This window comes from Sarcophilus harrisii, chromosome 1 (genome assembly GCF_902635505.1).
Source record: "Sarcophilus harrisii chromosome 1, mSarHar1.11, whole genome shotgun sequence".
Lineage (NCBI taxonomy): Eukaryota > Metazoa > Chordata > Mammalia > Dasyuromorphia > Dasyuridae > Sarcophilus > Sarcophilus harrisii.
The window spans coordinates 467,701,992-467,724,193 of NC_045426.1; the positions used below are offsets into that span (position 1 = coordinate 467,701,992).

At 33.4% G+C, this 22,202-nt stretch overlaps 1 protein-coding gene across 1 annotated transcript in view; it reads right to left on the reverse strand.

Moving 5' to 3' along the window:
- RP1 (RP1 axonemal microtubule associated) overlaps positions 1 to 22,202 on the reverse strand; it is a 582,455-nt gene that overhangs the window by 358,421 nt on the left and 201,832 nt on the right. The window contains exon 25 of the mRNA XM_031946393.1: positions 2,887 to 3,050. Coding sequence (XP_031802253.1) covers positions 2,887 to 3,050 — 164 coding nt within the window. The remainder of the gene's footprint in view (positions 1 to 2,886; positions 3,051 to 22,202) is intronic.

Consider the following 22,202-nt stretch of genomic DNA (forward strand, 5'->3'; position numbering starts at 1 on the left):
ACTCCTAAACTAATTATTTATTTAGTGCTATACCAATCAGACTTCCAAGAAAATATTTTAAATGATCTAGAAAAATAACAACAAAATTCATATGGAATAATAAAAAGTCGAGAATCTCAAAAGAATTAGTGGAAAAAAAATCAAATGAAGGTGGCCTAGCTGTACCTGATCTAAAACTATATTATAAAGCAGCAGTCACCAAAACCATTTGGTACTAGCTAAGAAATAGATTAGTTGATCAGTGGAACAGGTTAGGTTCACAAGACAGAGTAGTCAACTATAGCAATCTAGTGTTTGACAAACACAAAGATCCTAACTTTTGGGATAAGAATTCACTATTTGACAAAAACTGCTGGGATAACTGGAAAGTAGTATGGCAGAAATTAGGCATGGACCCACACTTAACACCATTTGCCAAGATAAGATTAAAATGGGTTCATGATTTAGACATAAAGAATGAGGTTATAAATAAATTAGAGGAACGTAGGATAGTTTATCTCTCAGACTTGTGGAGGAGGAAGAAATTTGTGACTAAAGACAAACTAGAGACCATTATTGATCACAAAATAGAAAATTTTGATTACATCAAATTAAAAAGCTTCTGTACAAAACAAAACTAATGCAAACAAGATTAAAAGGAAAGCAACAAACTGGGAAAACATCTTCACAGTTAAAGGTTCTGACAAAGGCCTCATTTCCAAAATATATAGAGAACTGACTCTAATTCATAAGAAACCAAGCCATTCTCCAATTGACAAATGGTCAAAGTATATGAACAGACAATTTTCAGATGATGAAATTGAAATTATTACCACTCATATGAAAAAGTGTTCCAAATCATTATTAATCAGAGAAATGCAAATTAAGACAACTCTGAGAAAACACTACATACCTGTCACATTGGCTAAGATGACAGGAAAAAATAATGATGATTGTTGGAGGGGATGCAGGAAAATTGGGACACTGATATATTGTTGGTGGAGTTGTGAATGAATCTAACCATTCTGGAGAGCAATCTGGAATTATGCCCCCAAATTATCAAACTGTGCATACCCTTTGATCCAGCAGTGTTTCTACTGGGATTATACCCCAAGGAGATACTAAAGAAGGGAAAGGGACCTGTATGTGCCAAAATTTTTGTGGCAGCCCTGTTTGTAGTGGCTAGAAACTGGAAAATGAATGGATGCCCATCAATTGGAGAATGGTTGGGTAAATTGTGGTATATGAATGTTATGGAATATTATTGTTCTGTAAGAAATGACCAGCAGGATGAATACAGAGAGGCTTGGAGAGAATTAGAGAACTGATGCTAAGTGAAATGAGCAGAACCAAGTGATCATTATATACGTCAACAACGATACTGTATGAAGATGTAATCTGATGGAAGTGGATTTCTTTGACAAAGAGATCTCATTCAGATTCAATTGATCAATGATGGACAGAACCAGCTACACCCAAAGAAAAAACACTGGGAAATGAATGTAAACTGTTTGCATTTTTGTTTTTCTTCCCAGGTTATTTTTACCTTCTGAATCCAAGTCTCCCTGTGCAACAAGAAAACTGTTTGGATCTGCACACATACATTGTATCTAGGATATACTATGACATATTCAACATATATAGGACTGCTTGCCATCTAGGGGAGAGGGGGAAAGGGGGAGAAAAAAATTGGAACAGATGTGAGTGCAAGGGATAATGTTGTAAAAAAAATTACTCTGACATGGATTCTGTCAATAAAAAGTTATTATAACAAACAAATAAACAAAAAAGACATGGAAAAAAATGCTAAATGTTCCAGAGTCAAGCTCTATTGGAGACTTCCTACTAAAATAATGTTATTAAACCTTTCATTCATAAAAAAAATTATTTACATCTATATCTGTTAAGTTTTTAATAAACAAAAGCTTTCTTTTTGTCATCCTTCAATCACGAAAATGTTTACATATGATAGGTACCTCCCTTTATAACTTTGCAGTAGAAAAATTAATCCTCATGCTGAGAGTTTTTTACAAGTGAAACACTCACTAATATCCTCATGCTAACATATCTTTCCCTACTGCTTATAGCAAACCTCTACATAATAGTTGCAATGAGTCTTTGAAAAAGCAGTAGAAAGAATTTTAGAGTCTAAAGACTCTAATTTCCAGTCTTAACTTTGACAATAACTAGTATATGGCTCGAGAAAAGTTATTTTGCCCTTTTATTAGTCTGTTTCTTCATATATAGAATGAAGAATTTTAACTAAGTCCCTTCTAAAGTTCCTTTTAACTTTAAAATTATTTTTCCTGTAAAAGTAAGAGGCAGTATGATAGTGATATTGTAGATGGAGTACCAGTCTCAAAACTAGGGAGACCTGTGTTTAAGCTCTGCCTCTGAAAAGTTAGCTTTGTGACCCTGGACATGTCCTTTAAATTCAGTGCTCTCACCTCTCTAAAACAATAAGTTAAAGGGAATTGGATAATTCTCTTGGCAGATGGTGTTTCTTCACTTAGAAGTAACCTATGCCAATGAAATCATAGGTCTAGTCTCTATGTCTAACTCTATATAAAGTTATATCTGATGAAGTATAGATACAAAAAAAAATTGTCAATTACTTCAGTTATAGAAAGATGTAGAAAGAGAGCCATGATTAGAAATGTAATCCTTCACTTAAGTCTTCCTTGGGGATATTATGTTCTGCTTAAGTATCTAGTACATATCACATAACTAATTAACACATTTACATTTGGGTTGTTACATTTAATTATACTGTAATGAAAACCAAAAGTTAAAACCTTTTTCATATTCTCATTGTCCATTCCCTAATTATGAGAATCACATTTTAGGAATTCTGTGTCATAATACATCTTTGAAAGAAGAAGCTATAGCCACACTTATCAAAGTTACCTTAAATATGTCTGCACTGTTGGGATTAAACAACTGGTGCTTCCCAGATCCCAAAATGATGGGACCTGAAGACCTCTTTTCTCCATATGCATAAAGGGACACTGTAGCAGTTGTGCCAGCCTTCTCATAATCCCCTGTGACAACAGTGATCTTCCAGTCACCCTCTACAAAGGAAGAAAAAAGTCAGTGAAAATGAGCATGGAAATGCTTATGGTGTTTGGAGCATCATATGAGCTGCTAAAGAAGTAATGCAAGGGAAAGGAACCAAAATTCAGGGGAAACTTGGAGTTTTAGACCAGAACACTAATTAGACTTTATCTTTATCAGGGAATGTCAAAAGAAAAAACTATATCACCTGTTTGAAGTCCTGCAGTTCATATCCTAAACTGCATGGCCGAATAGAGAACATTCAGTACTATGCAGTTAACTAAAAATATACAGTATTGTTCTCATCAGTTTGGGATCCTTGCTAAGACTTTGGTAAAAAAAAAAAAAAAAAAAAAAAAAAAAAACTGTGAGATAAGATACACTACTTAGTACCACGTGGTTAAGAATAGAGGCTGCCAGCCCAGTCTTAGTTGTGAAAAGTTAAGATTATTAAACCCATTTGATAGATGGTATGGAAGATCTAGGGGAAATGGCAAAACTAAGTTTGGTTCCAAAAAGGATATTGTAATTTTCAAAGGGATTAACCACACCATCCAGTAAAAGGGCAAAATGCTGGATGATGAAAATAAAAAAAAAAAAAAAAAAAAAAAACAAGACTCAAGGGAGGAGGAGAGGAGCAGGTTGAAGGCATAGAAAAATTTGAGAGAAAAAGATAATGTATCATAGAAGCAAAATAGATAATCAAGCTTCCTGCAGAAATGATGCTGGGAGTATAGAAAGGTTGAGGCAAACAGAGCATAACAGAAAACATTTTTTAAAAGATCTATGAGCTGTTCTCTGATTGTTTTCACTGAAGAGATAAAGTGAAGTAGTATAAATTTTATCATCATTCTCCACTCTGTCTTCAAAAGCTAACCTATCAAGAACCTAACAGTGAAGTCCTTTCACAAGAAGCCTGAGCCCATACTAAACATTCTAGTTCAAGGAAGGAAAATAAGTCCCTTCAGCATCATGGAGCTCATAAAATTCCATTTATCACAATTTTCTCTCAAATCTCTGGGGTATTTGGGGTTTCTTAAGAAATTGTCATGGTTATAGGCAACATATGCATGAACTCTGGGATTTCTAAAGTCTGATGAAACTCCTCAAATTTATCCCTGAAACTTAGGTTCTTATTGGCTGGTCCTTTCAGTCCTTATCTTCTTTTTTTTTTTTTCCCCTTAAATGAATTAAGTCCATTTCTGTAGCTCAGTGCACATACAGCATTTGAATATCTCTAATCAACTTAATAAAGCTTTCATTAAGCAAATCTCTCATTATCTTATTCTGGACCCTTAAAAATTGAAATTATGTTCCTGTGTGAGAACATAAAAGGAGAGGAAAAACCTAAATGTTGCACCCAACAAATTTTTTTCACCTTGTATAGGTGACAAGCTTCTGTGAGAGAGCTTCACTTCATTTATTAAAAATGAAATAATCCAATCACAAGCTGTTTGGGATCAATTCCATGATTTCATTTCTTATGGAAAGTGTAGTCCTTGTGATTGAATCATTCAAATAGTCATGAAATCCCCTGCTTCCACATCTTAAGCCTGTCCTGTATTCTTAATGTCGTGCATTCTTAATGTCAATGCACAGAAATGAGTTTGTATATCAGGCTTGATCTTCTCTTTGTTAGACTAGAGAGAAACAAAGAGGAAACACCGTCTTGTATATTGTTCTCCCATGATTCCTCACTCTTAAAACAGAGAACATGATCATGTCACCATGACATGAAGCCTTAAGGGTGGATTAACTAATGAGAAATTCTGAAACTGTATTTGTCATGTTTCACATCTTCCTGAGTATCCTTTCCAAAGACTGATTAAAAAAATTAAAATCCCATTCTCCCCCCCCTTTTTATTTAATATCGTGAATTCAAATATATGAAGTTCACCTTAATTTGCCAGAGGAACTGATGCCTCAGCATCTAAAATACAAAATAGTAAAGGACCTTTGTAGAAAGTAATAAACTAAAACATTCTGAACCTCAACTCCAATTAAAAGCACCACGTCTCTGTGAAACACAGACAGTTTATTTTTAACTGGGCTAAAAATATTTTTACAGTTTTTGTGCTCCTTACTTATGTCACAATTATAAGGGTTCTTCCTTCTGCAGAACTTTCTTAAGAAAGAAGGAAAAATATGAATCCAGATCTTATGGCTATGAAAGTTTCCTAGTTTTATTTTTGTAACTGCTCTTCTTACTGGTAAGGCATTATTATCAACCTTCATGTCCTTTTTAGAAAGTAATTCATGTTGGTTAAAGTCTTTTAATGTAGAGAGGAAATCGAGGTCAGGCACAATTGTAAGGGTGGACAAGGTCAAACCATTAAGTGTTAGTGTTCAGAAACACACACACACACACACACACACACACACACACAAACATACACACATTCCTTCAACTGTGCAAGACAGACTTGGTAATATACCTTAAACTGAACAAAGCCACCAAGACTTCCTTTTTCACCATTCACAATTTTTCATCTTTAAACTGGAATTCATACTGTAAAAATTCTCTTCCTTTGGACACAGCAAAAACTCAGATTGTTTCTCGCATCTATACATTAAAAGATTATTTTTCTTTCTTGATTGTTTCTCGCATCTATACATTAAAAGATTATTTTTCTTTCTTTTACTTAATGAAAATTAAATAGCCTGAATGTGGGTTCTGGGCAGAGTCTTTGAAGGCCAATATCCTGATCGTTTAGGATTGATGTTGCAAAAAAAAATGAGATACTAGGAAGTCAGTCAACAATTATAACAAAATGAGATTTACTTACCTATAACAGAAAGAGGATATTCCACAAGGATAGCCCTGAGGATATCTCCATTTCATTGTATCAGATAAAATTTCCTGACCTGAGTTGCCCATCATTATCTACTAACCAAGTATCAAAGTCCTCCTGGAGCTTTTTGTGGATATTTTCTCCTCAGGGGACCAAGGAATAATATAAATTTGAGTTTTAATCCCCAGAGCAATTAAGTATTAAGGATGTATTCAATACCTTTTAAGGAAAAATTAACCTAACTTACTCAAGAGTGAAGATATTGCTCCTACCACTCTGTGCAGTTAAATAGGTAATTCATAGATAACATTTTCTTAGGGTTTTTTTTTTTTGTTTTGTTTTGTTTTTAACCATCTCCATAGAATCTCTAGGTACCATTATTGGCAATCCAATGGACCTAAATAGAAGATTGATTTCAGCCAGTTAATGAAATTGAACTTGCCATTTCAATATAAGCTCAATGATTCCTTCAACAAATACGTATTGAGCACCAATATGTGCAACTCTTTGCCCTAATTTCACAAAGGTAGTCTCTGTCTTTCTCTTCACTTGTTCAATATAACATATATACACTTTAGTTGGAAAATCTAGATCATCATTATGATTCTATAATAAACAAGACTGGAAATAACATCTTTTATTAGAGCAATGACATTAAGATGTTTTTAAAATATGTATGTTATCCAAAAGTTTTCTCCAGTGACATGATAGATGTCTTATTTGAGGTCCAAAGAAAACAAGGATTTTCTATTAATGGAGTTCTCCAAAATGTTCTTCTTTTCAAATAACATTGCAAAAAAACCCAGAAAAATTCTCCTTGGTGAAATCCATAGTAGTGGAAAAGATGTCTGTACAACCATCTATCTTGGATAAAGTAGATGAAGAACACAAAATACTGAGTGTATGTTATAGAATGGCATAGGTAAGTCATCAAATTTGTCCATCATATGTATGTCTTGAAAAGTCACAGTAGATGAATAATGAACAAGGTCTAGACTGAAGTTGAATGAATTCATATATAATTGTTTTTGCAAATGGTGGTACACTATCAATGACCCGTCACTGGTCACTATTATAAAAGCATATCTCATTAATACTAGTACTCTCCAAGTAGTCTTCAGACTTCAGAAAAGTCAAAGAGCAAATAAAAGATACATAGTGAACAAAAGTCAAAGGTGGCATGTTATCAACAGTGGCCTATACCCTAAAGTATACTTTTAAAGATAAAAGAATTAATTAATGACAAAACTAGAATTAGAACTCAAATCTCCTTTTTCTTGATTTCATAATCTTGCCTCATAGGTATCATCTCTTATCTGCCAAACCAAAATTCATAACTCAGTGTAAGAGAAGAATTACCAGTCAACAAATAAGCATGTAAACATAAAAATCCATAGGACCTGTTTCAGTGCTTTATACATAACAGATACCTCACCTTTCTGGGTCTCAGTTTCCTACTCTGTCAAATGAAGGAGTTGGAATAGATCATCTTTAAGGGCCCTTCCGGCAGTTCCAATGAATATAAATCTACTCCAGGAAGATTAAGAACAATATTCAGTGTATTTTGATAGAAAAGGCTATGGGTGTTTTACTCCCTTGCCTCAGAAATGACACTTTTAAAACTAAGAAACATCTGTATCTAGATACACATTTAGTTTCTTAGGCCCCAGGAAATAGCCACTGAATACTTAGCAAGCTTCAGTGAAGATAGCATACAAATTAACCTCTCACCATGCACTTGTTTGTTAGGCACACTAAGAATATGGAGTCTTATCATACCTGCCAGTATAAAATGTGGCAAGAATCGGGACACATCCACATTCACCTTAAAGAGACAACAAATGGGAATTGAGTAATCTGTGGCTGAAATACTGCAAGACATAACAAGGTAATATAAAGGAACCTGGAGTAAATATCTTGCTTACTATGTATATGAGCTTTAGTTTTCTTGTTTTCTACTTTTATAGTCCCACAGGGAGCTAATAATACCCTAAGTAAAGTAAGTATTAACATTTAAAAAATATTTTGAACCCTTAGAAGGAGACTTCACGTATGTGGATATATAGGAAAAATAAGACATTTATTGGAGGTGACTCACTCAGTTCAAGCTTGTCACTGTCACTCAGACAATTTGAAAAGCATGTTCTATTAATGGGACAGGGCCACCATCTGGGTATACACATTTTTTCCCAAAGGATTATATATAATTATTTCCATTGTTACTATTAGTCCAAAGAAAATAAAAAAATATATGTTTAAGTCTCCTAGATTTTAAAAATTGGATGAAATTCACCAAACACATTGTAAAAACTGCGACTCTTCACAATGTATATACATTTATAGAATTTTTTTCCAAAATGACATTTACTGCCTCTAAACCCATGCCCTTCAATTCTATTTAATTAAGTGCCTGTTGTGTGCAAAGTACCATGCTATATCGGTACAGATGCAATGTTATCCACATCACATTTCTATATCCTGGTGGAAGAGTTGATAATGTACACAATTACTGCAATACTTAAACATGTCGCAGATGGGTAGGCAATATTCTGTGGGAGGCACCAGCAGGTGAGAAGTCCATCCCAACTAGATGCATTAAGGAAAGATTCATGAAAAAGCTGGCATTGGATTGGAGTTAGAAGGAATGAGAATTCAATAGACAGAAGAATAGAAAGCAGAGGTACAAAGATGATAAAACTGTATGTTTAAGGGAAATAAGATGATCCCAAATATAATAAATTATTGTTGTAATATGGGAGCTATCTGCCAGTGGCTGCTGAAGGTCCACTCAGACCTGTAGAATTAATCTCTTCATGTGAGAGGATGATGATAATACAAGGAGACCGAGAGGCTGGTGTGTTGTCTGACCTCTCTCCTCTTCCCTCTGCTTCCAATTTATTTCATTCCCAATCCACAAGCAATACCTGTGTCAGTAAAGGCTGCTTTGCAACTCTTTTAAGTATTATGATCCATAGATGTGGAGGCTCTTGCAGAACTGACCTGCCTCCTTCACTTAGACATGGTCCTTAACAATTCCCCATTTTTTGTTTTAGACACAATAATTTCCCCTCACAGCATAGTCAGTAAGTTTGTGCATTTACTGTTATCTGAGTCTTCACACTGAGGAATGCAAACAGCACTATCACCTCTGGATGTTTGGGGGTTGAAATACTATAGCAGGTGTTGATCTTGTGAGATATCATAGAGGCAAACTTTCAAACAGAGAAGAGGACTATAGTCAGAACAGGCATTTAAGTCTCTCATCAGTCTATTGCCTTGGCCCTTTGATGTATTGGCCCATTTAATTACCCCAACTAAAACAGTTTTACCAGGTCTCTTCTCCCTTTCCTTCCCCTTAGGTTACCGAAGGAACTCTGGGAGGATCCTACTCATGAAAAGCTCTCGAACACTACTGGTTCTTCTTGTCCCTGTTTGGGCATCTGGAATAGCTTTCTGGAGGAACTCTGGATGGGCCTTGGTCTTTAGATGGAAAATTGATGTAGGCAGGAAAGCCACCATGAGGCTAGTCAAAGATGGAGTCTAGAATTTGGAGTTTGAAGTCTTCTCTGTGTTTGTGGCTGAGAGACTTTCAGATCCCACTCCTCTCAGTTCTTAAATATCTCAGTATGATTACATCACTACAACAACTGAGCATGTGCCAAATGTGGAAAGATGTGTATCACCATATCACACTAGAGTAATTACATCATTACATCACATTAAGTATATGTTTAACTAGAGAATGATTATCCCATCAATCATACTGAATAGGTACTTAATTATAAGCACCCTGCTGTCCTTGATTCAAGTATACTTTGCCAGAGTTCTGAGACTCTACATCTTATAGTTTATGTAGAAAGTTATAAAATGAGATAAATTTGAAAAGATAAGAAATTGTCAGGTTACAAAATGCTTCCAATATCAGGCAAAAGAGTCAGGACTTTATTTGTAACATAATAACAAACTACTGAAGTCTTCTGGCATGACCTTCAGAAGACAACTGAATCATCAACAACATTAACTAATCATGATATTTGAGGTACCTTTTTTAAAGCACTCTATAAACATTTTCCTCTTCCAAGACAAATACCATGGGTTCTCTCATACCCATTAAGGAACACAAAAAATGGCATGAATTGATCAGCATGGGGATTGTTCTCAAGACATGAAATTAGATGCATTAAGGAAAGATTCATGAAAAAGGTGGCATTGGATTGGAATTAGAAGGAATGAAAATTGCCCCCTAGGATAAAATAGCATATCGCAACCCTCAGCTTTCCCCAGTAAGTTTCAAATGGTGCACAAAGCAAACACAAAGTAAAATCACCTCTAGAAATGAAATTTAGAATTGTGTTGCATCTGACTTAACATTATTCCTAATGTACATCTATTCTTTCTCCCATGCTTCTTTCCGGTATGGGCTGCCACATGAGGTAGTTAAGAATCCCAAACTTCATAGGATTCGGTAAAGTGAAAAAGAATTTGTTCCTTTAACTTCTTATCCCAGAGTACTTTCCATATAATACCATGCCATAAATGTTTGTTGGACTGAATTCCACTGGAGATGGGATTTCCAGCTTTCAGTATTATTACTATAGATTTATGGTGAGTAAAAAAAAAAAAATAAAATAAATAAAAGTTTTTGTCTGAAGTGAATTCTAGATGGTTTTAGGATGTGAGGGAGATTTTCTGTAGATTTCTGTAGATCATAGCTTCTGCTTATAAACACTGTGCAAGAACTTCAAGTTTATATGTTAATCATGTTCAAGCAGAAAATCTTATATAAATATTAATACTTTAGCTTGTATTGAATAATAGGATGCAAGCCCGTTTCAAGTAGGAAGATTTTTTTGTTTTATTGGAGAGAGGGAGATAACAGTTGAATTCCTAGTACAATGCCTTACATATAGTAACAGCATAACAAGTACAATGTTAATGAATGAATTATACTTACATGCCTCTTCCATACCTGTATAACACAATGGAAGTAATAGAATAGGACACAACTAAATTTGAGAATTTTGTCTTCCCCCATGAGGTCTAGTAAGTTCCATTATTCTACATAGGTGCTCAATGTTTATTGAATAATTTAATTAACTCAAGCAAGAATCAGCTCAAGATAAGCAGGATATATAAACAAGATGGGAGGGATTGATGAGAGATTAGACAATAGAATAAATCACCCCACTCAAACATATGTCTAACTGTAATGAGTTACTTTCTGAAGTATAAAATCATAGATTTGAAGCTGGAAAAGACCATAAAGAACATCTGGTTTAACTCCCATTTTACCAGTGAAGAAACTGAGCTCCAGATAGGTTAAATAATTTGCCCAAGGACATACAAGTAGTAATCACCAGAGACAGATCTCAAACTCAGGGCTTTAGATTTCACATCATTGTGTCTGTCTGTCTCCATCTCTTTGTCTTTTGCAACAGGTTATCATCCCAATTAACTAGTGTGCTGGTGCACTGTTCTTTACAATGCATCTCATTAAATATGCATTTGTGTGTATATCCAGCCAAATACTGAGATAACTATGGGCATTACCTGAAGTCTAAATGTAAAATCTAGGAGAGAGTACTTGGAGGAAGGAAGGCAAAATGAAATATAAGAATATGATTTTATGAAAAAACTAGGGAGCAGAATTCTGCTCCCCAGCATTAATTAGAGCCTTAAAACTCAAGTCAATCCATCAAGCCACAGAGAATGAATGATTCCTGATAATAGATCTTCTTGTCCCCAATTGCCAAAATGCTACATACATTAACCACTATTCAGATTTTCATTAATTGTGTACCCTGATCTATCTTGAATGTATACCCTGTATCTAGAACTAAATTTGGATTTTTGCTAATGATACTCATTTTCTACTGATTTCTTTTTCCTGTGGATTAATCTCTAATTTTGGATCTATATTCAGATTCTACTACTTATTTCTAGAAGAATAAATTCCTGAACTTTCCCCAACTTTACAGACCTGTTTGGATCCCTAGTCCCTTCTCTGCCCACTCTAATTGCTGAATGACTTCCAGTTCTGTCAGACCTAAATATTACCAAGGCAAGGATTTTCCCCAATTAGAAAATTACTTAACTAGAAGTTATGTATTCATTAAGCATTCAATAGATTAATAAATGAATGAATGAATGATGATTTATTAAGTGCTTAATCTGTGCTGGGTACTATGCTAAGAGTTAAGGATGCAAATAGAAATGTGAGAAAGTCCCTTCCTAAGAGAGAAGTGGTTCTGGCCTTCTTAGAATGTACATTCCCTGAGGATACAGGTTTTCTTACTATTTTTTAGCACTTATAACCATATAGGCACATAGTAGGCACTTAATAAATTGTTTTTCTTTCAATTATTTATTCATCAACTATATATTCAAAGGTTTCAGGAGAGATACAAAGACTTAATAAAACTTGTTCTATATGAATTATGTTTATTACATATATTAATGTTAGATGCACCCAGTTCTAGTGTGAATATTGTATATCATCTAGATACTTATTTTAATATGTAGTTGGATGTTATCTATCAATTTAGCTTGTTTATAATGCATGCTCAGAGATGTTCATATGTATCACAGATAATATCCCAGGAATACAAATTCTTTACTTGGGGAGTAGAAAGAGAAAGAATTTAAGAAGCCTGAAAGGTTTTTTTTTTTTCGTGCTGGACAAAATATAGAACCAAAGCTTTCAGATTTTGCTGTTGATAGAAATATGCAATAAAGACAAGAAGGAAGGAAGACTGAGTGGGTGGAGCACGAATGAAATTGCCTCTTAAACTGACTTTTTGAACTTTCTCAAATTCATTTGCATGTTAAGCCCAACAGAATTTTGGCTGGTCCACATCATTCATTCTTTTCATTGAAATGGGTAAAATTGTAACTCATCCATGCCTTATCATGAGTGTTTCCAGAAATCCTCCAGAGTGAGCAGTCCAGTATTTAGGACTTTTTTCCTTCGTCTCTTAACATTATGTTGACACTATGAAACATGTGGGATATTCATTCTATACTTGTGCTCTATTATGGGTCCACTTTGTTTCTATGTATCACTTTTGTTAAATCTTTAATGTAGCTTCAGTTTTTCCCATCTTTCATTGTTAACTTGCTACAGCTTATTTATTCCTATTGTACTTCTCTACTTTGCTTTGGGGGACCAACAAGTTTGACACTGAGAGACTAAGTAATATCACGATTTTAGACATATGGAATCATCAGAGGACCATTGGTGTTTTAAAAAATAGGGAAAGCCTGTTGTCTTTGAAGTGTTATGCAAATTCACAAATACATTCCATTCTGTTCTCTTCCTCCTATTCAATACTAGGCAATGAGAGCTGTCCATCTGCAGGGTCTACCAAGATATTTGTACTGATACCAGGACTATGTGAGTAGAATGTTCATCTAACTAATTTTTTTTAAAGCTTCAAAACATATGTACAGATAATTTTTTAACATTGACCCTTGCATAGCCTTGTGTTTCAGATTTTCCCCTTCTCCCCACTTCCGCCCCTAGATAGCAAGCAATCCAATATATGTCATACATGTTAAAATAAATTCAATATGTGTAAACATATTTATACAATTCTCTTGCTGCACAAGAAAAATCAAATCAAAAAGGAAAATAAATAAGAAAACAAAATCCAAGTGAACAAGAACAAAAAGAGTAATAATGTTATGTTGTGATCCACATTCAATTCCCACAGTCCTCTCTCTGGGTGTAGATGGCTCTCTTTGTTACAAGATCATTGGAACTAGTATCAATCATCTCATTTTTGGAAAGAATCACATTCATCAGAATTGATTGTCATATAATATTGACATTGCTTTGTACAATGATCTCCAAGTTCTGCTCATTTCACTTAGCACCAGTTCTGGAAGTCTCTCCAGGCCTCTCTAATATCATCCTCCTGATTTTTTCTTACAGAACAATAATATTCCATAACATTCACATACCATCATTTATTCAGCCATTCTCCAATTAATGGCCATCCACTCAGTTTCCAGTGGAAACTAGAAAAAGAGCAGCCACAAACATTTTTGCATATGTGGGTCCCTTTCCCTCCTTTAAGATCTCTTTGGTATATAAGCCCAATAGAAGCACTGCTGGGTCAAAGGGTATGAACAGTTCAATAACATTTTAGAAATGAGACCTTTATCAGAACCCTTAAATATAAAAATGTTTCCCCAATTTATTGCTTCCCTTCTGATCTTGTCTGCATTAATTTTGTTTGTGCAAAAACTTTTTAACTTAATATAATCAAAATTATCTATTTAGTGTGCAATTATGAATTCTAGTTCTTCTATAGACACAAATTCCTTCTTTCTCCATAGATTTGAGAGGTAAACTACCCCATGTTCTTCTAATTTGCTTATAATTTCCCTCTTTATGTATAAATCATGAACCCATTTAGATCTTATCTTGGTATGTGGTGTTAGGTGTGGGTCAATGCCTAGTTTCTTCCACACTAGTTTCCAATTTTCCCAGCAGTTTTTGTCAAATAGTGAGTTTTTATCCCAAAAGTTAAGGTCTTTTGGTTTGTCAAACACTAGATTGTTATGGTTATTATTTTGTCATGTGAGCCTAACCTATTCCACTGATCAACTACTCTTTATGGTTTCGATGACCAGTGCTTTATAATATAGTTTTAGGTCTGGCATAGCTAGGCCACCTTCGTTGGCATTTTTTCATTAATTCCCTTGAAATTCTTGACCTTTTGTTCTTCCAGATGAACTTTGTTATTTTTTCTAGGTCTGTAAAACTAATTTTAGGAGTGTTTGACTGGCATGGCACTAAATAAGTAGATTAATTTATGGAGCATTGTCATTTTTTATTATATTCACTTGGCCTACCCATGAGCACTTGATATATTTCCAACTGATTAGATCTGACTTTATTTGCATGGAAAGTGTTTTTTTAACATTGTGCTCATATAGTCCCTGACTTTTCCTTGACAAATAAATTCCCAAATATGTTATACTATCAACAGTTATTTTGAATGGAATTTCTTTTTTGTATCTCTTGCTGCTGGACTTTGTTGGCAATATATAAAAATGCTGATGATTTATATGGATTTATTTTGTATCCTGTAATTTTGTCGAACTAAAATTGTTTCTAGTAGTTTCTTAGTTGATTCTGTAGGGTTCTCTAAGTATACCATCATATCTGCAAAGAGTGATAATTTGCTTTCCTCATTTCCTTCAATTTCTTTTTCTTCTCTTATTGCCAAAGCTAACATTTCTAATCCAATATTGAATGGTGATAATGGGCAATCCTGTTTCACTCCTGATCTTATTGGGAATGGTTCTAGTTTGTTCCCATTGCATATGATGCTCGCTGGTAGTTTTAAATAGATGCTACTGATCATTTTAAGTAAAAAAGTCCATTTATAACTATACACTCTAGTGTTTTTTAATAGGAATGGGTGTTGGATTTTATCAAATGCTTTTTCTGCATCTATTAAGATAATCATATAATTTTTCTTAATTTGGTTATTGATATAGACGAATATGCTAATAGTTTTCCTAATATTGAACCAGCCCTGCATATTTGGTATAAATCCTACTTGGTCACAGTGTAGTATCCTGGGGATGACTTTCTGTAATCTCATTGCTAATATTTTATATAAGATTTTTGCATCAATATTCATTAGGGAAATTGGTCTATAATTTTCTTTCTCTGTTTTCACTCTACCTGGTTTAGCTATCAGTACCATATCTGTGTCATAAAAGGAATTTGGTAGGACTCCTTCTTTCCCTATTTTTTTCAAATTGTTTATATAGTATTGAAATTAATTGTTCTTTAAATGTTTGGTAGAATTCACATGTAAATCCATCTGGCTTAATTAATAGCTTGTTCTATTTCTTTTTTCTAAAATGGGACTATTTAAATAATTTATTTCCTCTTCTGTTAAACTGAGCAATCTATATTTTTGTAGATATTCCTCCATTTTATTTAGATTATCAAATTTATTGGCTTATTGTTGGGCAAAATAACTCCTAATTATTGCTCTAATTTCCTCTTCATCGATGGAAAGTTCTCCCTTTTCATTTTTGAGACTAACAATTTGATTTTCTACTTTCATTTTTCTAATAAAATTAAGTTTATTTTTTTATTTTTTTCATAAAACTCTTAGTTTTATTTATTAATTCAACAGTTTTTTTTATTTTCAATTGTGTTAATCTCCCCTTTTATTTTCAGAATTTCAAATCTGATATTTAATTGAAGGTTTTTAATTTGTTATTTTTCTAGATTTTTTAGTTGTGAGCCCAATTTATTGATTTTCTTTTTCTCTTTTTATGCAAGTAAGCATCTAGAGATATAAAATTTCCCTTTATAACCACTTTGGCTGCATCCCACAAATTTTGGTATGTTGTCTCATTATTGTCATTTTCTTGAGTGAAGTTGTTGATTGTGTCTATGATTTGTTGTTTCAACCATTCATTCTTTAGAATTAGATTATTTAATTTCCAATTAATTTTTGGCCTTATCAATTTTCTGGCCTTATATTGCATGTGATTTTTATTGCATTATGATCTGAAAAAAATGCATTTGCTATTTCTGCCTTTCTGCATTTGATTTTGAAGGGTTTATGTCCTAATACGTGGTCAATGTTTGTATAGGTTCCATGAACCACCAAGAAAAAAGTAAACCTCTATCTCCATTTAATTTTCTCCAAAGATCTATCATATCTAACTTTTTAAAATTTCTGTTTACCTCTGTAACCTCTTTCTTGTTTGTTTTGTGGTTCAATTTATCTAGTTCTGAGAGAGCAAAGTTGAGATCCCCCACTAGTATAGTTTTGCTGTCTATTTCTTCTTGCATCTCTCTTAACTTCTGTAGGGATTTGGATGCTATACCACTTGGTGCATATAAATTTAGTATTGATATTGCTTTATTTTCTATGGTACCCTTTAATAAAATATAGTTTCCTTCCTTTCCTCTTTTAATTAGATCTATCTTTGCTTTTACTTGATCTGAGATCAGGGTTGCTACTCCTGCTTCTTTTTATTTCACCTGAAGCATAATAGATTTTGCTCCTGCCCTTAACCTTCCCTCTGTATGTATCACTCTGCTTTAAATGTGTTTCTTGTAAACAACATATTGTAGGATTCTGGCTTTTATCCAGTTTGCTATCTGCTTCTGTTTCAAAGGAGAGTTCATTCTATTCACATTCACAGTTAAAATAACTAATTCTGTATTTCCTGCCATCTTATTTACCCTGTTATGCTTTTCTCTTTCCTTTCCCCTTTTCCTACTCCCCAGTATTTTGCTTCTGATGACCATCTCCCTCAAACAGCCTTCCTCCCTTTAGAGTCCCTCCCCCTTTTTACACCTTTCCCCTAGTACTTCTGTTTTTCCTTCTTTAGTCCACATCTTCCCTTTTCCCTTTCCCCCTCCCACTTTGCCATAAGGTGAGAGAAGTTTCTCTGTGAAAACAAATATGTCTGATATTCTCTCTTGAGCCAAATCTGATGAGAGTAAGATTCCCACAATGCTCATCCACTCCCTTCTTTCCCTCAATTATAATAGGTCTTCTTTGCCTCTTTGTGAAATATAATTTCCCTTAGTTTACCTCCCTTTTCTTCTTTTTCAAGTACAATCCCCTTTCCACCTCTAGGTTCTTTTTCATATTATCATAATAAAATCAAATTATATATTACCCACACTCTCTGAGTATACCTATAACAGAAATATACTTCTCAAGAGTTCTTTCCTTTTTACCTTTTTATGCTTCTGTTGAGTTCTGTGTTTTAAGATCAAAATTTTTGTTCAGTTCTGGTCTTTTCATTAGAAATTGGTGAAATTCACCTATATCATTGAATGTCCATCTTCTTCGCTGAAAGATAATGTTCATTTTAGCAGGATAGTACATTCTTGGCTGTAATCCAAGTCGCTTTGCTTTTCAAAATATTGGATTCCAGGCCCTTCAGTTCTTTAAGGTGGAAGCTGCTAGGTCCTGGGTAATCCTAATTATGGCTCTCTAGTATTTAAATTGTGGGTTTTTTTTTTTTTCCTGGCTGCTTGTAATATCTTTTCCTTGATGCTATAGTTCTGAAATTTAGCCATGGTATTCCTTAGAGTATTAATTTTGGCATCTCTTTCAGGAAGTTTTGGTGAATTCTTTCCATGTTTATTTTACCTTCTGATTCTGACATCAGGGCTGTTTTCCTTTATAATTTCCTTTAAGATAATGTCTAGATTCTTTTTTTCATCATGGCTTTCAGGAAGTCCAATAATCCTAAGATTATCTCTCCTAGACCTATTTTCCAGGTCAGTTGTTTTTCCTAGGAGGTATTTCATATTTTCTTCTATTTTTTTCATTTTTTGGAGGGGAGGATGACTGATTTTTGAAGTCTTATTTGAGTCACTCACTTCCATTTGTTCAATTCTAATTTTTAGTGTATTATTTTCTTCAGTTACCATTTTTAGCTCCTTTTGTATTTAACCAATTGAATTGTTTTGTTCAATGCATTTTTTTTTCCATTTCACAAATTTTCTTTTTCAATGAATTGATATCCTTTTCATATCCATTTTGTAAGGTGTTATGTTTTTCCCATCCCTTCTTGCAATGATCTTATTTCCTTTACCCATTTTTCTTCTAACTCTTTTAAAATCCTTTATGCAATCTTCCAAGAAAGCCTTGTGAAATTGGGACCAGCTCATATGTCCCTTTGGGGCTTCATGTAGAGTTGATTTGCTTTTAGGAGCCTCAGGATTTGAGGTCTGTTCTTCTCTCTCTCCATAAAAATAGTTTATAGTGAGAGTTCTTTCTGGTATTTTGTTGGTCAATTTTTTTAAGACTTAAGGTCTGCTCTTAAGGAAAAGGAATGACAGCTGCTTTAGTTTGCCCTGGGGCAGTTTAGCTGATTGATTTTCAGTGCTGGGTAATTATAGCTAAGTTCTATGTTCTTCAGGGGCTCAGTGGTTTACAATTTGCTTTTTATACAAAATCTGCCAAATCACTGGTTTGCAACCAAGGCAGAGTAGCCTAAGAGGCTCAAAGAAGATTCCCAAGTGCATGGAAGCTGCAATGTTCTGACTCCCCACCCCAGCTCCTTGCCCAGTCTCCCTGTTCTGTGGTCTGGGCTCAGCGGACTTTCCCCTAACCATTTGACAGACTTGTTCTGAAGTTCTTCCAAGGTATCTTCTTCTGGGAATGCATTGTACTCCAAATATTTGTGGGTTCTTTGACTCTTAGACCAGTTTAGAGTCTTAATCTGCTGTTGGTTTGAGAGAAGCTCAGAGGAGGTCACAGAAAGTTATGTCTGCTCTCCGCCATCTTGGATCTGTCCCTTCCATTTAACAATTATAATAGCTTTCTGGTTAGTCTCTTTGCCTCATTTCTCTTCCCCTACCAGTGTGTGGAATCAGCAACTTCAGCCATTTAGCTTTGCATTTTTTGGAATAATGAGGTAGATCCCAGAATAATTATGAATCTCATTTAGGAAGTTCCTTTGTGTGCCAAGGCTTGATGCAATTATCACAATGTTAACTGCAACCAGGAACATCTGGAGAGGCCTTCATCATCATATATAGAGAATCCCTCTTCCATTTAGAGTCTGCCTTCCATGGAAGCTGTAAATATCTTTGGTAAGCATATGTCTCCCTGTTTTATACCTTATTTAAAGTATTAATTATCAGAGAATTTCACAGCAAACTTATTTTTATTATTATTTCTATGAAGGAATCTTATATGATCCTTAAATATAAATAGGAAATACTTTAGAGGAAAGCCTTTAAGATTTAATTTTGTTCTACCAAATTAAATTATCTTTTGTGATCAAATCTTTGTTGACTTGAATTTAATAAGTACTTTTTTGCATTCTTTTGCTTAATTTCAACTAATGGTAATTTTTGCTGTAATTTCTAAGCACACATTAACTTTACATATTAGAGATGGCATGTATGAGGTAGTAGATAGAGGTAATACTAAAAATAAACAACATACGATGTTCAAATACAGTAATAAGCTAAGTTAGGAACTGAAAAGATTTAAACTCAAAGCCTGAGACATTCAATTACTATATGACTCTGGGCAAATCACATAATATGCTTCAGACAACCCTTTAGATGTTATCTACTAACTCTTAAATGGATGCAAACAGTGTCGATTCAGGGAGTTCTCCATATTGACAAAATCACAAATATTTCAGGTATTCATATTATCCACCAAAGATGGAAATCTGAAGTGTATGTTTTATATATATAGATATAGATATATAGATATATACACACATATATATAAGTGTGTGTATATATATATATATATATATAGTCACTTTATTCAAAGTGACAATGAAAAGAATTATTATTACCATGAAAAGTTTCTGATTTCAAAATTTTTACCAGCACCTCAAGAATATGTATGGCTGTACTATAGTATATCTAAACTGCTGCTTTAGATAATAAATAATTCTAACTAATCTATTAAAATAGATAGCATTTTAATGGTTATGCTAAAACATAGAAAATCAAGGTTCTTATTTTCTAAATCAGGAGTAGACATGAAATGTAAAGGAATTATTTTAGATATATACATATATTATGCCAAAACTAACATGATAATTTGTGTTTAGTAGACATTCAAAATGTATGACTGACCCAATGTACCTGGGTATCAGTATAAAATTAAATATACACAATCACTAGCAGAATGTTTGAATACTAGTGGCTAATCTTTTCTCTCTACTTAGATCTTTATTACATTACTGTATTTGTCTTGGGAACTAATTCCAGGAAGATCTAGAAAAGTTGGAGATGCTCCAAGGAGTATAAAACAAAGTCAGTTTATTTTGCTGATAAAGATGATAGAAAAAGCTTTTAATAGTCAAAATATAACGGGCAGCAGAAGCAGCTATTCTGTGCCTACTGAAAATAGGACAAAAGGGAAGACATTTAAAGGGTTTTCTGAAAGAGGTTTTTGAATTAGCTTCTAAAGATTTTCTAATTGTAAGGATTAAGATATACTGGAATGCATCATCAGCACAGAAAAAACAAAGGTTGTTAGAATCTTCCTTTTCAGTTTTCAAAAATTGAAAAATTATTATTACTCTGGATTGAAATAAAAACTGAATAGCCAAGGGCAGATTAAGAGGAAGAAACCAGATTATCCCAATACTATCCAATATCCCTTTCCTACTGAAAGAGTTTACTTACAGAATTATAAAAAAGCTAATCATTTCATGTTTTCCTGTAATTTGGTGCATTTATATCCCAAAGAAGGATGAAATGTTCACCTATTTTAATTCTATTTGGCACAATTCTAGATGCTGTTCATTGGAAATTATATATTACGGAATAGTTTGTCACAATAATTAGTTCTGATATACAGTGAGTAAAATCCTAAATAAACATTTTTTATTATATTCAATATCATCAACAATATTATACTCTTTTCAAATCTTTCTCCAAGAATTTTTTTTTTCAAATCTGTGCATCTCAACTCCACTTGCAAATCTGAGGATGTTCATATATGTTTTCCATGTTTGAGAATGAAGAATTTTTTTTTTCTAGTTGAGAGTATAATTCCAGCACCTTAGAGCATTTTATGAAAGCTAATATAAGCCACAGTTTATCTTCTGGATGGTATGAAAACTACACTTTCTTTACAAGCATAACTGGACTTTGTAGAATAATAGCATTTATGTAGTTTATAATCATATGAAAAATCTGAAATCTGAAACCTGACTTGATATTCTACAGTAATTAAAGAAGTGGCTCCCCCTCCCCTTTTCTGTTATTAAAAATAAAATCTATAACAATACAATACTGTCTGGAACTTAATTTATAACATAATTAAATACAAATGACATAACTAGTTATTTGTCATTAGGGATAGAAATTGAAATGTAGTGACTGAGTCTTATTGGAGATGCTGAATGCTACAGGAAATTACAAATAGACAGTTATTTTCTTCTGGTGAGTTCCAAATTATTGTTCAACTTGAAACTACTTAAGACAGTTTGTTAAGTAAGATACTTATGCATATTATTTAAATCAATATTAATATCAAAATGAAAAAATGAATTAAAAACCAATTATATACTGACTTAAAAAGTGAAATATATAGGAAAAAAAAAAAGCTAGTTACCAATGGCCTTAAACAGAGGGCTATGAAGCTAATATACATATTTGGTTAAATGAAGCAAAATCAGGATAAATTCATAGAAATTAATTATTAGGCAAATTATCATTTCCCTAGATATTTAAAAATGCAGAAGTGGGGAAAGAAACAAGAAAAGCATCTATAGGAAAACAAAATGTTTATGTAATTTTCTTTCTTCATCAAAAATGCAGTTTAATGCTCATTGTTATATTCATTTTAAGTATTTTCAATCAATATTTTTAAAATGAATAAGAATAGACTA